The following is a 17,529-nucleotide window of genomic DNA, read 5'->3' as shown; positions in this document are numbered from 1 at the left end:
TACCTCAAAATTGGTTGTTGCAAGACGCCACTTTGGCAGAAAAACCTAAAAATACTACGGTTTCGCAGATCCAACAATTTTCAAGTGGTATCGTCTCTATCTCCTTCCAAAGATCTCTTATTCAAAGAGTCTCCATGTCATCTATTCCTCCAGAAGTAGAAATTGTGAGGCACTCTGTGTCCTCATTCCCTACTAGGGTTGAGGTCGCTTAACTTTTTTTCTAGGATCCCACAAGCCAAAACTTTGTGGAAACACCTCCTCCGATAGAGGTTCACGATGACCAACCTCAATCACCTACTTACTCCCCCCTGGGTTGAGAGTTGGATCTTTTGACGGAAGATTTTCAAATTTACAAAGAAAGTCTTAAAAAAGAATATTATTCACCTAGAAATGTTTTAAATAAAAGATGTTTTTTTAACAATTTCCAAACAAAAGAAAAACAACATCTTCAAGACAAGTATTATAACTCTTTACACACTATTCGAAAAAAATTAATTTCTTGGAATGGTTTGAAACTTACGATGATTATAAAAAATAGATTTTCCTTTTTCAAAGTCAATGAATGTATCAAAATTATGGCAAACTCTAAATGGGGGAGATGTCACTTCTGAACTTCAGTCCATCATAGATTTTTACAATGTCTTTTGGAAATACCTCTATCGTTGCAACTCCTTTTAAAAGGACAACATACACAGAAACAATTAACCAAAGGGATACTTAAAATATTTCGTAACAAAATAACTACACAAATAAATATTTACATGCTCTGGGAGAACTTTTACTGTTAAAACAACACTCCACACCTATGACTCCCTTAAAGTCAGGAGAATCCTCTACCTCTTCCTCTTCCATTCTTTTGTTCAAACCCTATGAGAATCCTAGAACTTTTTCCACAGAACTACAAATCCATAAAGCTGAAGACATTCCCCATCTTTCTGACGTTCAACGTCGAAGTCTGGAGATTGAGAAATCCATTAACTCTGTAGCTCTGGACACCCCTGATAAAGATGTGCCTTCTAGGTCTATAACAATCCTTCAAAAAGATTTTTCAAATCAACAGTCGGACAGCCCGCCGGAGGAACACATACTTCTAAAAGTGGCTCCTGTTAGATCTGAACACTCTAATTGGCTAAAGCCACAAAAACTTTACTATTCTAGAGCTAGCCATCTAGACATTTCTTTAAAAGAAAAATCTAATGTTATGTATAACAAATATAATGCCAAAAATATCTATGAACGGAACATAGATACTTTTTCTGAATACAACATTCTCTCTATATTACAGCAGATCAAAATGGTTGTCAGTGCTTATAGAACCTCACATAATTTTTCCGATCAACTCACTATCCACGTCCTTCTAGCGGGATTCACAGGCCAGCTCAAAGGGTGGTTGGATACACATCTTACTGAAGAAGATAAACAAGATATCTTCCAAAGTGTCAGTCTTGACCCTCTAAGAAACACAATTCTTCAGGATGGCCATACCATTTCATATTCGACATACTCTGATCCATAACATAATCAAAACCTTCATAGGAAGTCCGGGTATTTTTAGAGAAAGGTCCTCTGAGATACTTAACAATCTTAAATGTAAAACTCTATCTCACTTTAGAGAATATAAAGATGCTTTTCTCTCAAGAATCTATGAGAAGCCAGATGGTAATCTCCCATGCTGGAAAGAAAATTTTCTGGATGGTTTGCCTAAGTCTCGTAGGGACCTAGTCAGAGAAGAACTCCAAAACCTACACCCTAGTGATGTTATTCCTTATGAATAAATTATTTATGGCCAACTGACCAGCTTGATACAACAAGTTCCTCTCATCATTTGTCGTCTTGAAAATTTTTTCAGACAAATAGCTATAGATAAGGCCCAAACCAGCCGAGATTCAGAAAGTGTCTGCGAAGAGTTTGGTCTTCCACCATGTAGGAAGAAATCTCTTCGAAAAATAATTCCAAGAAAAAAAGAATGTCCTTCCAAGACTCCAAAATAATTCATAAAATCCAGAAAATCCCCTCCAAGGATTCAAAAATCAACCAAAAAACAACCTCTCTGACACCCAATAATGGCAACTTCTATATTTGAAATAAATCGGGCCATATTTCCAAATACTGCAATTTGTCCAAAAGGGTTAAGAATCTTAACCTTGATGAGTCTATCCTTAATGAAATCCGAAACCTCTTATTAGAAGATAGTGAAAACTCTTAGTATGCAGAAAATGAACTTGAAAAATGTTTCAACCAAATTGAAAATGACGACTTAGATTCCTCTGAGTCTAAACAAGACCATACCAGCCAAGCTGAGGCAAATGTTCTCACTAAAGAACATGATCTTCTCCTTGAACTCAATAGCAATCGGACCAGAAAAAACACTATCTAGATAAATCAAAAAGGCTTTGGATAAACCTTCAACTTATTCTTCCCATGTATTTTCGCACCCCCCAAGTGGCAAACACTTACAATCTTACAGATATCCTGAAAAACATTCCCTCCAAAAAATCAAAAGATATAACCATCCAGGATCTTCAATATGAAATAGATTTCCTAAGTAAGAGATTAGAGAAATTAAGGATAGGCAAGAATTAGACCGCCTAGTCCTCCAACAAATCTCATCTTCACCAAGTATCCCCAAAAATGATCCAATAGACAATGGCGAAGAACAAGGTGAGTTTCTTAACTTTTTCTCGAGGATCTCTATTCGTAGATGGCGTATGAGAATGACCCTTGTAGTTAACAAATCCTTTTTAATAGATATCATTGCTCTGTTTGACATAGGCGCTGATCTCAATTGCGTCCAAGAAAGACTCATCCCTACCAAGTTCTTTGAAAAAACTAAAGACGCCCTTAGAGCTGCGAATGCTAATAACTAGGAATTAATTATAAGCTCTCTGATGTTGAGATTAGGAATTTAGTAGGGGACTCTATTCTCTCAAATACTACTTCATTTGTGCTAGTAAAAGATATTACAAACCCGGTAATACTTTGTACTCCTTTTATAGAAGAACTTATACCATTCAGGGTGAGCAACCACGGAATTGAAATTGAAAGTATCAATGTTTCCGTTCTTTTTTATAAACCTCCTATTAAGAAAGTATTTTCCACTTTGAAACATAATGAGGCCCAAATAAACTTTCTCAAAGAAGAAGTAGCTTTCCAAAGACTGCAACAACAACTGAAAGAACCTTCTCTTCAATCCAAAATTAAAACCTTAGAAACAAAAATACAAAAATGAGCTTTGTGCGGATCTACCCACAACCTTTTGGAATACAAAAAAGATATAGAAAGGCTCCCTTATGAGCCAAGCTTTGATGAAAAACTTATCCGTACAGAAAGCTCGCCCTATCAAAATTAATCATGAACTCATGATCCACTACCAAAATGAAATCAACGCCCTTCTTGAAAAGCCGATCAATTCTCCAAGAAAATCTCCTTGGAGTTGTGCTATATTCTATGTTAACAAAAGTTGTGAGATTGAACGAGGAGTACAGCGACTCATCATCAACTATAAACCTTTAGACTCCGCTCTTTGTTGGATTAGATACCCTATTCCCAACAAGAAATATCTCCTCCATCGGATATATGCTGCGACGATTTTCTCAAAATTTGACCTCAAATCAGGCTTTTGGCAAATTCAAATTGATCCAAAAGATTGTCATATAATAGCTTTTAAGGTACCTTTTGGCAGGTATGAGTGGAATGTTATGCCATTTGGCAGGTATGAGTGGAATGTTATGCCATTTGGACTTAACAATTCTCCTTCGGAATTTCAAAAAATAATTAATGATATCTTCAATCCTTTCTCAAAATTTATCATAGTCTACATTGATGATGTACTAGTATTCTCTACTAGCGTCAACCAACACTTCAAGCATCTGAAAATTTTCTTCAATATTATTAAAGACAATGGCTTATTTTTTTTCAAAACTAAAGTATAGTCTTTTTCAAATTAAAATAGGGTTCCTTGGGCACAATATTCAACAAGGTACTATGATCACTATCAAACGATCCATACAATTTGGAGATAAATTTCCTAATCAAATTCTCGATAAACCCCAACTTCAATTATTTTTGGGGTATTTCAATAATATAGCGGACATTATCCCAGGTCTCAGCAATTTATTGAAGCCTCTCCATGATAGACTAAAGAAACATCTTCCCTCATGGACCATCATCCACACAAATATTGTTAAGGAGATAAAACTGAAAGCGAAGAATCTTCCATGCTTATCACTTCTTGACCCCTCTGCTTTCAAAATAGTTGAGACAGATGCTTTTGACATAGGTTATGGTGGGATCTTACGGCAAAAACAAAATGAAAAGGAGCATATCATTGCATTTGCATCCAAGCATTGGAATAAGTCCCAATAAAATTATCCTATTATTAAAAAGGAAATTTTGGAAATTGTTTTATGCATCTCCAAATTTCAATCAGATTTACGAAATCAAAAAATTTCACTATGCATTGATTTTAAAGCGGCAAAATCAATTTTGCAAGATGTCCAAAACCTTGCTTCTAAGCATATATTTGCTCGATGGCAAACTATTTTATTTATTTTTTATTTTGGTATAGAATGTATCAAGGGGAGCTCAAACTCTATCCCAGACTTTCTTACTCGAGAATTCTTGCAGGGTCGGTAATTATAGGTAGAAAAAAGAAAATGGAACTGACGGAACTAAGCACACATGATGAAATTTAAGCAATGGCTGAACATAAACCTTCGAAGACGCCTTTACTTTTGTTTTCTCAACAACAAACAAATTCAGTTACTAAAAAGCAATCAACTACCACATCTAGGTCAAACCAAACAAGATATCGAACTTCAGCTTTCCTCCAAGAAAATGCAAATCCTTTTCCGATTTCTGGTCTAAAAAAATGGGATGATCTAGTAGAAGAGGAAGAAGAAAAAGAACAGATGGCCCAATCAATGTCTACCTCATGAACAGAGGAAGACTTCAAGAACTGGCGACAATTCATGGGTTTTAAAGAAGCCACAGTTATGAGCAGTTCCAATAGGAAGGATTTGATTAATCAATTTTCTTTTCAAAAAAAAAAGTGTAACCAAGTAGCGGCAGAAAGTCACGCTTCGACATCTTCCACACACTCGGTGGCTGCCATCAGCACCACTAAAGCACCAGTAGAGGTGGAGAGCCCCATCAATATTTTATTTTATTCCTCATAAAACACAAATACAAACACGCTATGCCCAATAACAAACAAATTAATTTCCTCACCCACACCTAAACCTGTTTCTTCAAGTGGAGAATCCTTCTCTGATGACCCAACCTACTTCAAAAATGATTGTGTCTACCCTCTGATACAAATCGAACTAGAATTTTAGGATTCAAACTCCCAGGAGGTAACCAAGAAAATACTTACCCCTAATGAAAATTTTATCCAAAAGAATCCAAAAATTCAATGAGTTCATCTAGCTGACACCAAGTATTGTCTGTACAAGCCCCACAAAGATAAACCAACACAGACGTATGTTACCCATTCTACGGTCTTCATAAATAAGATAATCTCACCCGGAGAATGGGTATGCACCCTGCCAAGTATAAAAAACTTTCTCATCCATTTGAACCTCAAAACTACAAATACTTTGACTACCAAAATGCATGGGTGAATGCTTTAACTTTCCAAAACAATGTTGGCAAACATTTGTGGATTTTCCTTTGGAGAAAACAACTTGCTTATGAATTCCCTCAATGGTTTTTACTCCAGTGGTGGCCCGTATATAGCAACAAAGTTGATATTATCCCCTCACCAGTTTTAGAGGCATACAACTATTTTTGTCAAAAGTACTCAAATCAACACTATATTCCTATTTTTGTTTTAATTTTCCCATAGTTTTCATTCTCATGGATATTTGCCCATAAATTTGCATTTCACAAACAAAGTGGACAGAAAGGACTCCCATGATTGTCTATCCAGGGCTATTGTAAATGGTGGAAAAACTGGGATCCCAAAGAAGCATGTATCCCAGAAGTGGAAAAATGGTTCTTGCATAACCCATGGTGTCTAATTCCGACTGATGCCTCCCAAATTAAATTTTTACAACAAAAATCAATTGCAACTACACAAATAGTCAGCTCAAGTAGTAGGGGAGACTTCAATCAACACATTGAGAAAATCCTATAAATAATTAAGGTCGAACTTCCCAGCTTCCAATATCAAGAAGAAAATAAGTCTGATTCCAATAATGAAGATGATAATACTTGCTAAAAATTTCCAGCCACCTTGACATCACAATTACACAATAAAAATTAAGTCACCCATGACATCATCAAAGCATTGGATGAAAATTATTGAGGGTGGTATTGTAGCAATACTGTAGCACTCCTGTAGAACTTTTACTGTAGCATATTTTTGGCTATAAAAGCCCCCCCCCCCCTCCTCCACATTGTAGGATCATCTTTTTTGGCAAGAAGCTTTCTCTCTCTCTCAAGAATACTTGGTTAGAGTTTGCTCTCTCTCCCATCTTTGTCATTTTAATTTGATTTGATAATAATCAAATTCAAATTTTTAAACTGTATTTTTCTTTAATTTCATAATCTATTACTTTATTGCATTAATTAATTATCGTTGACACCGCCACCTACTTTTAGTTTTTTGTTTGCACTATATATATATATATATATATATATATATATATATATATAGATAGATAGATAGATAGATAGATAGATAGATAGATAGATAGATAGATAGATAGTAATAAAATAATAATACATGATAACATTTGAGTAATACCAACTTGTCCAGTCGTCATTGACTCAAAGACTACCCATTTACTAGTGGAATAGTTTACGCTATTTTAGGAAAATTTATGTTTAATATAGTCATTCTATTCGTGCTCTCTATAGTAGTAACTAGATATAACAGTACGGGCAGGCCGAATATATATAATTTAGTTATTTTAATTTATGTGAAACAGATAACATTACAATAGTTTCAAGTTTTTTTATTGTTTATTATTTTTATTATGTTTTTAAGTACTTTTCCAATAATATCTTTGGCACATGTGATATTTAGGGGGTGAAATTTTTTTTAATATATTTTAAAAAAATATTATAAGTTGTTAATTATTATGATTTATGTGTCACATGTAAATTTGTGAGAGAACGAAATTTTAATTATATTTTTAATACAATATTTCAAGTATGTAATTTTAAATTCTACATGTTATTTCCCTGTCCGAATTAATATGGTACATATTAAATTGTGAGATTTAATTGAAAAAATTTATATGCTTTTAAATATTTTAAATTGTGATTAATAGTACTCTTAATGTAACAATATATTTTACTCCCTTTGTGTTAATTTATGTGGCATATGTGAAATTTGTAGAGTTAACCACATTTTAATAAGATTTTTAAATATTTTAAGTCGTTAATTATTGTATTTTATAGTATTCTTAATGTGATTTACAAATAATACATGGTATTCTCTCAGTCCTAATTATGTCGTACATGAAATTTTGAAAGGTAATTAAAATTGTAATATTTTAAGCTAGTTTTTAGTACTATTATTATAAATACATAGTATATTAAAAAAAAAGTAAAGATAAAATAGATTAAATACAATACTAAATAGAAGAAGTTTAGGAGAAGGGCAAACCAGTCAATTGACCGGCTGAACCTAAGCTCCTCAACATTAGCTTGTATAATATCATTTTCGATGTATGAAATTACTAGAGTTAATAAAATTTTAATATGAGTTTCAAATATTTTAAGTTGTTAATTATTGTAATTTATAGAATTCTTAATGTGATTTTCAAATAAAAATGGCACTCTCAATCTTATTATGTCGTATCTGTAAAATTTAGAGATGTCATTAAATTTGCAATATTTTAAATTAATTTTTACTAATATTATTATAAATACATAGTAGGTAAAAATAAATATTTAAATAAATTAAATTAAAATAAATAAAATACAAAATATAATTAGAAAAAGTTGAGGAGAAGGGCAAATTGGTCAATTGACCAGCTGATCCTAACCTCCTCAACATTCACTTCTATAATATAGTTATAGTTATATAAGAAGTTTTAAATTAATTTTTTAATGATTCACGACTAAAAAACAACGGATATAAAAGTGTTGTCTGTCGGTTTTTCTAAAAAATATTTTTTTTTTTAAAAGTGGCGAACGACCTTTTGAGCCAAATATATAGAATAAATAATAAATTATTCTATACATATAGTCTATATATTTTTATTTTAAATAATTATTTACAAATTAAGAAAAAAGTCATGTTGTTCATCGCTTTTTATTAATTTTAATTGTTTAATTGTTTCTTAAATAAGTGACGGATAGCATCTTTAAGTCCGTCTCTTCTTGGACAAAATATCTGGTCAATTATTTTTAAAAAGCGACGGAGAATGTCTCTTTGTCCGTCTCTTTTTGGTCAAAAATTTATTCAAGTATCTTTAAAATAAAAGCGACGGACATGGAGACGTTGTCCGTTACTTTTCATTAAATATCTGATAGACCAATCGGGTTTTCCTCATTTCCCCCTCTCTCTCAACCCTTATTCTGTCCCCATTCCTTCTATCGATTTTCCCCGTCGCTGCCCTTCTCCGTCCCGTCCCCGTCCCTGCCCTTGCAGTGTGTCCTATCACCGTTGTCGTTCGCCGTTCGCTCCCTCTCATATTTGTTAAGGTAAGTTTTAATTATTATTATTTTCAATTCTAGTTATCATAATTGACTGTTTGTCAGTAGATTATTTTTTTGTTGTTGTTGGGTTGTCTTATTCAATTGTTAATTTCATTTGATTATTGTTACTTCGGTATAGAGAATTGAAAAACTTTATTTTAAGGTTATATTGAATTGAGATTGTTAGTGAGTGAAGAATTGAGATTAAAATTTTATTTTAGGATTCATTTGAATTGGGATTTTTAGTTAGTAATTAAGACTTTTTTTATTTTAGGACTAGTTTAACATGAGAATATGTTATGTGTGATGAATTGAGAATTTTTTGGGATAAGGTTGAATTTTAGCTAGTGAAGTATTCATTTGAAGAATGAAATTAGTAATTAATGAAGTGTTATGATTAGATGATGTTTTTTTTAATTAAAACTTGAATATACATAACTAATTGTTGTATTTAAATATCAATTTAAATTTAGAATTTGAAGTTTAACTAAGAACTTGAACTTTGAACATAGAACTTGAATTTGAACTTAGAACTTGAACTTGAACTTAGAACTTGAAGTTAAACTTAGACTGAACTTGAAGTTAGAACATAGAACTTAGAACTTTAAATTTATTTGAGGTTGAACTTAGAACTTGAACTTATAATTTGAGATTTTAGGACTACCAATAATTTAATTTGCCATTTTGGCACTAGCTAGTTTGATTTTGAATTCTATGAGTACTTTGAATTTGTGATTTTAAGACTAGTTTGAATTTGAGATTTTAGGACTAGTTTGATTATTGAATTCTATGAGTACTTTGAATTTGTGATTTTAAGACTAGGATTTTGAATTTGAATTTTACTAGGATTAGTTTAAATTTGTGATTTTTAGACTACGGATTTGAAATACAACTTAATTAGAACTTATAATTAATTGAATTTAATTAGGAATATAAACTTGAAATGTTTTTTACTTTAATTTATTATAAGTTAATTGTATTCTTATTTGAACTTTGATTTTAGTTGAACTTAATTATAATTTTGTAGTACATGAAAATTTTATTGACCATAATTAATGAGGAATTAATATAAATTTAATTTTGATCAGCTAATTAATGAGAACTTGAACTTAATTTGAACTTAATTAATTAGTATTGATTATGTAATTAAGCTTTGACTATCTAGGTAACATGAACTAATTGAACTTAATTACACCAAATAAAGCATATTTTGAAGTTGAACGTAGACTTGAACTAGAAAATAAAACTTCAATCTAGAATTTGAACTTGAACTTAGAACTTGAACTTGTAATTAGAATTTGAACTTGAACTTATAATTCGAAGTTAAACTTAGAGTTGAACTTGAAATTAGAACATAAACTTAGAACTTAGAACTTGATGTTCGAATTTGAAGTTGAACTTAGACTTGAACTTGAAATTAGATATTAAACAATTGAAATTACTTAGACAAAACAAAGTTGAAGTTGAACTTAGACTTGAACTTGAACTTAGAATTTGAACATGAACTTAGACTTGAACTTGAACTTATAATTTTGAACTTGAACTTGAAATTAGAATTTGAACTTGAACTTGTACCTAAAATTCTTGGATTTTAATTTCATATTAAACTAAATTTAAAACTTTTCGTGCTAGGTAACTAAGGAAGCTCAACATCTAAAAAATTTGATACAAGACTATATTTCTTCTTTCATCAAAGTAAGAGATAAGGTTAGTGCTTCTAAATTTCTAAAGTTCAATTACAATTATTTTCAATAATGTGTTTGTGTCCATCTAGCTAGTATTGATACTTTGCTTTAATTTTGTGATAATTTATTAATTTGTGTCGATCAAGTGTTTGTTAATTATAAGTACCAATACTTGTTGATCCTATTGATTACAAATTGATTGTTGAAAGATCGATTTGTGTCCATCTAGTATTGACACTTAAGCTTTAATTTAGGAATAATGTGTTTGTTTAACCTAAGTACCAACACTAGTTTATCCTATTGATGACAAAATTGATTTTCTTGCAAGATCAATTTGTGTTCATCTAGTGTTTACATTTAAACATTAATTAGGAATAATGTGTTTGTTTATTACAAGTACCAATACTAGTTGATCCTATTGGTGACAAAATTGATTTTCTTGCAAGGTCGATTTGTGTTCATCTAGTGTTGACACATAGCTTTAGTTTAGGAAAAATGTTTTTGTGTAGCATATGTACCAACACTAGTTGATCCTATTGATAAAAAAAATTATTTTCTTGCATGATGGATTGTGTCCATCTAGTATTGACACTTACCTTTAAAACTAAACTAGTTAAAGTAATAAGTTGTTAATAAATTAGGAAAATAATGTGATTTAGTTGGTAGATTTAGTGATTGAAATTAAGTCATCAATACTAAACTAGTTAAAAAATTATTAAGTAATTTAAATTAGTTAGAAAAATAATGTAGTTTATTTAGTGGATTTATTGTTGTATTAAGTCAAAACTAAATTAGTTAAAGTTGTTTACGTAATTTAAGAAAAATAATGTGATTTAGTTAGTGAATTTAGTTGTTGTATAAAATCAAAACTAACTACTTGAGATTAAAAAGTTGTTAATAAGTTAGCAAAATAATATTATTTTGAATTGGTGGATTTAGTTGTTGGAATTAAGTCATGAATACTAAACTAATTAAAGTTAAAAAATTGTTAAGTTGTTTAAATGAGTTATAAAATATTGTGGTTTAGTTGGTAGATTTAGTTGTTGGAATTAATTTAAAACTAATTGGATATCTATATTTTTGTAGGTGGATCATCGTTTGATGGATGTATAATATGCATTATGAAACTAGTGTGGATTTGAAACCCGAGTTAATTGACGATGTTAGAGATTTTATTGGACATACAATGACATTTGACATTTTCAAGAATAATGGATTGGTCAGGTGTCCTTGAAGTGCATGTAAGTGTTTAAATTTTTTTGAACCAAATTAGGTTATGGTTCATTCGTACTGTAATGAATTTTAGCTAAGATATTTTGTATGAATTTATCATGGAGAAATTGATTGATTAGATTATATATTATATAATTCGATGCATCTGGATATATATAATAGTATTGCACCACATTGTCAAATTAGGGTTGAATAGGTTAGGGTTGAATATGATAGAGTTCATAAATGATCAATGATTCTTTTGGGGTTCAAGGTGAGATGGAACCTAAATAATATTTTGATGAAGCTCCTAATGCAGAAGCAAGACGCTTCTATGATCAATTAGAAGAGTCTAGTCGTCCATTATGTGAAGGAAGTCCGCATTCTGCTTTGTCAGTTGCGGTTTGATTATTGAATATTAAATAAGATTGAAATATTCCTAATGTGACTATGGAGTCAATGGTTGATCTTTTGGGTGAAGTAGTTAATGCGGAGCTTAACATACCAAAAAACTACTATCAGGCAAAGCATTTGGTATCCAAGTTAGGATTGACATATGATACAATTCATTTTTGTGTTAATAATTGTATGTTGATTTACAATACTGATAGTGAATTTAAAAATTGTAAATTTTGTGGACATGCTCATTATAAGAGGACTCCGGGTGGAAAGATGGTCCCGGTTCATGTGATGCATCATCTATCTCTCATTCCTAGGTTAAAGAGGTTGTATGCATCAATAAGGTTTGTCCCATATATGAGATGACATCTTGAATATCGAAGGCCACCGGTGTCTTATCTCATCCATATGATGGTGAAGCATGGAAATATTTTGATAATTATATCCTAATTTGTTTGGTGAACCAAGAAATGCTAGAATGAGATTGTGCTCAGATGGCTTACACGATTCTCTAATGCAGTTTTGCCTTATTCATAATGGTAGGTATTTCTTACTTTATATAATATTCCTATTGAAATGTGCATGACCAATCCCTACGTCTTTCTAAGTTGTGTTATTCCATATCTCTAATCCAAAAAGTTTGATTGATGTCTATCTACATCAATTGATAGATGAGCTCAAACAATTGTGGTTTGTAGGTGTTTTGACTTATAATATATCAAGTAAGCAGAATTTTATCATGAGTGCTTCTTTAATGTGTACTATTAATGATTTTCCTGCATACAAGATGTTGTCTGTCTGGATAACAGCTAGAAATCTAGCATGTCCGTATTGAATGTAAAATAGTAAAGCATTCATTTTAAAGCATGGCAGAAAAAAATACATGATTTGATTGTCATCACCAGTTTTTGTCGTTGGACCATGAGTTTGAAAATATGCAAAATGCATTTGGGAAAAATAAGGTTGAAAGAGACCTCCTGCCTCCATTACTCACAGGGCATCAAATTTGGGAGAAGAGTTTCTCAATTACCTAAAGTGACAGAAGTTTCACCTTCTAGTCTTCATGGATATGTTGTTGGACATAATTGGACCAAACAAAGTATATTTTGAGAGTTGTCAGATTGGAAGGACAATCACTACGACATAATCTTGATGTGATGCGCATTGAATTTTTTTTTATAATTTGTTTAACACAATGATGGATGTTAAGACAATCCAAAAGCAAGAATGAACTTAAAGGAGTATTGTAGGAGAAAAGAGTAATTGATACATGAATTACCCAAAAGCCAGCTTTTCATGAGAAACATGAAATTTTTGAGTGGGTTAAAAATTTGAGGTTGCCGGAGGACTATGCTTCGAATTTAGGAAAGCACACAAATATGAGTGAAGGAAAATTGATAGGTATGAAAAGTCATGATTGTCATATATTCTTGGAAACTTTAGTTCCTATCACTTTTATCCATAAACCAAAAAGGATACGAAAATCAATCACAGAGGCAAATCTTTTTTTTAAAGACTTGTGTTCTTGAAAGTTGTCTAGAGTAGTTTACAGCGGATGTAGGAATATATTTTTGTTATTACTACTAAGTTGGAGAAGATATTTCCATCTGATTTCTTTGATATGATGGAGCATTTTCCAATTAACTCTGTACAATAGGCCCAACTCGAAGGTCTGGTTCAAACAAGATGGATGTATCAATTTGAGAGTTATTCATTTGAAATATTCACTAAGTTATATATATATATATATATATAACAACATTTCTTTTATTAACAAATATATACACATATACATGCAAAAAAATTGGTAGATTTAAGCAAACAATTAAGCAAAGGGGAAATATCGAAGGATCATTTGTTCGAGGTCATATTGGGAGAGAAATTGGTAATTTTTATTCATATTACTTTGGTGATGATGCATCATGTAGGAGCAACAGTCCCAATCGCAATAATGAAGACAATACTGATCCTTTATTTCAACCGATATCAATTTTTAATCAAAATGATTGAGGATCTAAAAAGAATGGAAAGCAAGACTTCACTGATATGAGAATGCAATCAGCAATGACACACATTTTGCTTATTTGTCCAGAGATTCAATAATATCTCAAGTCAGTGCTAAAAATATGTGATCAAATTACATAATAAGTGTTGAATAACTAACTAAATACTTGAATGTAAAATGATCAACTTATTCGTAAATACATGGGATAATAAAATCATCTATACAGAATTTTCAAAATGGATATACAATTATGTAAGTGTGAAATCACTAAGTATTTAATAAAATATTCATTTTATACTAAATTATATTACTTTAATAACAATCATGTAGGTTTACATTGAATCCTCAAGTGTCTAACATTTACTATTAGTGAAAGAAGCGCACTTGAATAGGAATCTCAAGTATTGACAATGAATAAATATTATGTTAATGGGTTTAAGTTTCCAACTTAAGAAGTTTTTACGTACGAGAAAACAAATATTAGCGATGTCTACATACAAGGTGATGTTGATGGTACTAGCCAAACTATTTAATAGTATGATATCAATCATGAGATTATTGAAGTAAGGTATTCAAGTTTGTCTAAAAAGAAGATTTTATTATTTTTGTATGAGTTGTTTGACCCATCACATAGAGTCCCAAAGGTGGACCATCACCATAAAATAATTGAAGTAAAGCACACCGATAAATATAGAAGTTATGATCCTTTCATCATTGCGCGAAATGTCAAACAAGTGTATTGCGCTTCATATTCATTGCGTAGAGACAAAGCTAATTGATGGATCGTTATAAAAAGTAAGCATGTCAAAAGAATTGAAATTGACAATGTCTTATATGTGGCTTACAAAAAAGATGTTGCGATTTTTCAACAACAAGTTAATGTTGAATTGGAAGCCACACTACAACATCTTCAACACATATTAGAAGAAGTATATGATGAAGAAATACTGAATGTTTAGGAAGAAATATTTGAGAATGAGGAAAATGAATCATTTGATGACGAAGAATGACACGATAATATAAATGAAATAATTAAGGAGGAAGAATGGGAGAATGATGAAATAAAAACAAGTGGAGAGGAGTAGTGTAGAATAAATATAAATAGTATATATTGGTAAGCTTGTGTATTTTGCTAATTTTATTGAATTTATGATTTTGATATATATTATACATGTAAATTTGCATACAGATGGCATCAAGCGGTGACAATGATAGACATCACGAGTATCTTACAGTTAGCGAGACTAAACAGGTCAAAGAGAAGAAGTCTATATTTGAGGATACTGCTGGATCTATTTCTTTTCTGCCAAAGTAAATCAATCATGATACACATGTATTTGATGTTCTATTTGGTACGACGGATCCTCAAGGATATTATCCTAATTTCCGTTGATCAGTTAATGCTTCCTCTACTTCACAGGCATTGTCTCAGTACGCTACGAGGACCTACCTTTACAGGATATTTGTCGAGAGGACCCTTATCGACAGGTACTCCATCTCCCACAAGTACTCCATATTCTACATGTACATCTCCTGAGTTATTTGCCATGTGGATTAGAGATTCTAAAAGTGAGTTGTCAAATTCTATGACCGGTACGCCTCCATTGACTCAGTGTTATGAGTATGTATCAGCCTCAGCAACAACTACACCTAGTACTACTCTAGATGATGAGAGGTCTCCTCTAGTTCCTGGCTAGAAAGACAGACTTGGTAGAGTCATGATTGAACCAGATGGATTATCGTAAGTTTATTTTGTTATCTATTTGTTCGTTCATTTTATTTGTTTCTTATACTTTAATATATTTATGAAATAACATATTTATTATTTGTTTTGAAGGTGGCATCCGACAAAGAATCTTGTCGTGGCTTTGAACTAAAGTGTTAGGATACTCTATACACATGCTTATCCCTCTTGGCTGAGATCCTAAAAAGTATACACCACATAATGTTTAATAACTTTAAGGTATACATTTTTAGTTAAATTTAGTATACTTCGTCTTTTTTTACTATCTAACTAATCTTATTCAATTTTTTTTATTCAGACTATGTTTATTTGAAAGTGGAGACACAATCAAGTCATTTCGACCACATTTGAAAGAAAGGCATCCGTTAGACTGTCTGCTTGCCTAAATAAAGTTCAGGATGATGTTGAATATCCGGATTGGATGATGCCGCATGTCCATGATGAACTAGGTCTATTTTGAAACACAGACAAATTTCAGGCAATATCAAACCAAGCCAAAAAGGCTAAAGGAACTCTTAAAGGTGGCTCGTTGCACACCGGAGGTGCAAAGTACGTGAAACAATTGTAAGAGAGATGGTAAGGATAATTCAAATTTTTAAATAAATAATAAGTTAATTCATATACATCTCTATAGATTTCAGTTTTTTATTTATGGGAAAAAGAAAAGGGGCACACTCCCATTGCATCGGAAGTTTTTAAGAAGACTCATATCAGGAAGAAAGAAAATGGTCAGATCCAGATGTCTTTTTGGAGGAAAGAGATGAACAAACTTTTCTAAGTTATTTAATATGAATAATATATATTAATAGTGAATATATTTAGGATATGTATGTATGTGTGTGTGTCTGCATATATATATATATATATATATATATATATATATATATATATATATATATATATATATATATATATATATATATATATATATATATATATATATATATATATATATGATTTCAATTTTTATATTTAATATGCATAATCAGTTTCAGCATTACATCGCTGAGAATTAGATAGTTAGATCCAATTAACACATCAACTTTCCACCCAAATTTGAAAAAAAAACGTTGTAGGTTTATATTTAATATGCATAATGAGTTTCAGCATTACATCGTTGAGAATTTAGATAGTTAGATCCAATTGACACCTCAACTTTTCCACCCAAATTTGGACAAAAAATGTTGTAGGGAGATACACAAGGGTAGAGTCAATGGTCTAGGTACTCTGAACGATGTAAGACGGCTCCAGTCAGGCTTACAAGGAATTGGATCGTCTAGTCAAGTCGAGGCCCTTGATGGTGTTCAGAATTTTGCTATGTTGATCAAATAGTTAAATTTACAGCGGCATTTGCAGAGTCGGAGCAGTAAAGAGCAGCTGAGCAAGAAAGCATGAGTGCAACTGTTTATCAAATTAAAGAAAAAGTAATGAACCTCTCTTGTGGACCTACTACATCGGCTTTCGATGATGTCTACGACGACACTTCTGATGATGACGATGACTGTGTAGGAGCCACTCCCTAGCAAGTTTACATTTGTGGACAATTATGGTGTTTTTGTAAATTTGAACATATTTTGAACCAAATTTTGAAAGACTTTATACGGCATTAAATTTTGATTTAGATATTTTCAAATGTTATTTTAAGTTTTTTTTTTATGTTGTGTGAATTGTTTATTAAATTTTGATTTTCTTCTTTTATGTTGTATGAATTTTTTATTAAATTTTGATTTAGATATTTTTAAATGTTATTTTAAGTTTCTCATTGATAGATAGCGACACATTCTGTATTCATGAACTAAATTGTAATAACTTAAGTGACTATCATATAAGTA

At 31.3% G+C, this 17,529-nt stretch overlaps 1 protein-coding gene across 5 annotated transcripts; it reads left to right on the top strand.

The window, feature by feature from the left end:
* Positions 1-6,458: 6,458 nt before the first annotated feature.
* Positions 6,459-17,322, top strand: LOC104648231 (uncharacterized). Of its 5 annotated transcripts, none has more exons than XM_069286790.1 (9): positions 6,459-8,658; positions 10,285-10,359; positions 11,424-11,578; positions 15,143-15,264; positions 15,374-15,441; positions 15,586-15,694; positions 15,791-15,916; positions 15,996-16,273; positions 16,888-17,322. In XM_069286790.1, exons 3-6 carry the CDS (start codon positions 11,549-11,551, stop codon positions 15,648-15,650), a joined length of 285 nt encoding a protein of 94 aa, XP_069142891.1. In that variant the 5' UTR covers positions 6,459-8,658; positions 10,285-10,359; positions 11,424-11,548; the 3' UTR covers positions 15,651-15,694; positions 15,791-15,916; positions 15,996-16,273; positions 16,888-17,322. The 5 variants fall into 5 exon arrangements, 4 of the variants coding, with proteins under 4 accessions (XP_069142891.1, XP_069142893.1, XP_069142892.1 ...); XM_069286792.1 differs by having other exon boundaries at positions 15,567-15,694; XM_069286791.1 differs by having other exon boundaries at positions 15,512-15,694.
* Positions 17,323-17,529: the final 207 nt, after the last annotated feature.

The sequence above is a fragment of the Solanum lycopersicum genome, chromosome 7, assembly GCF_036512215.1.
Source record: "Solanum lycopersicum chromosome 7, SLM_r2.1".
Classification (NCBI taxonomy): domain Eukaryota; kingdom Viridiplantae; phylum Streptophyta; class Magnoliopsida; order Solanales; family Solanaceae; genus Solanum; species Solanum lycopersicum.
The sequence above is the reverse complement of the archived record's forward strand: the minus strand, read 5'-3'. Positions and strand labels throughout refer to the sequence as shown.

Coding starts and splice junctions, on each gene's coding strand:
- LOC104648231 (XM_069286789.1), top strand. CDS start 11,549: ATGGATTGGTCAGGTGTCCTTGAAGTGCAT. Junction 11,579..15,142: donor CAGGTGTCCTTGAAGTGCAT/GTAAGTGTTTAA, acceptor ATTTGCATACAG/ATGGCATCAAGCGGTGACAA. Junction 15,265..15,373: donor TCTATTTCTTTTCTGCCAAA/GTAAATCAATCA, acceptor TCTACTTCACAG/GCATTGTCTCAGTACGCTAC.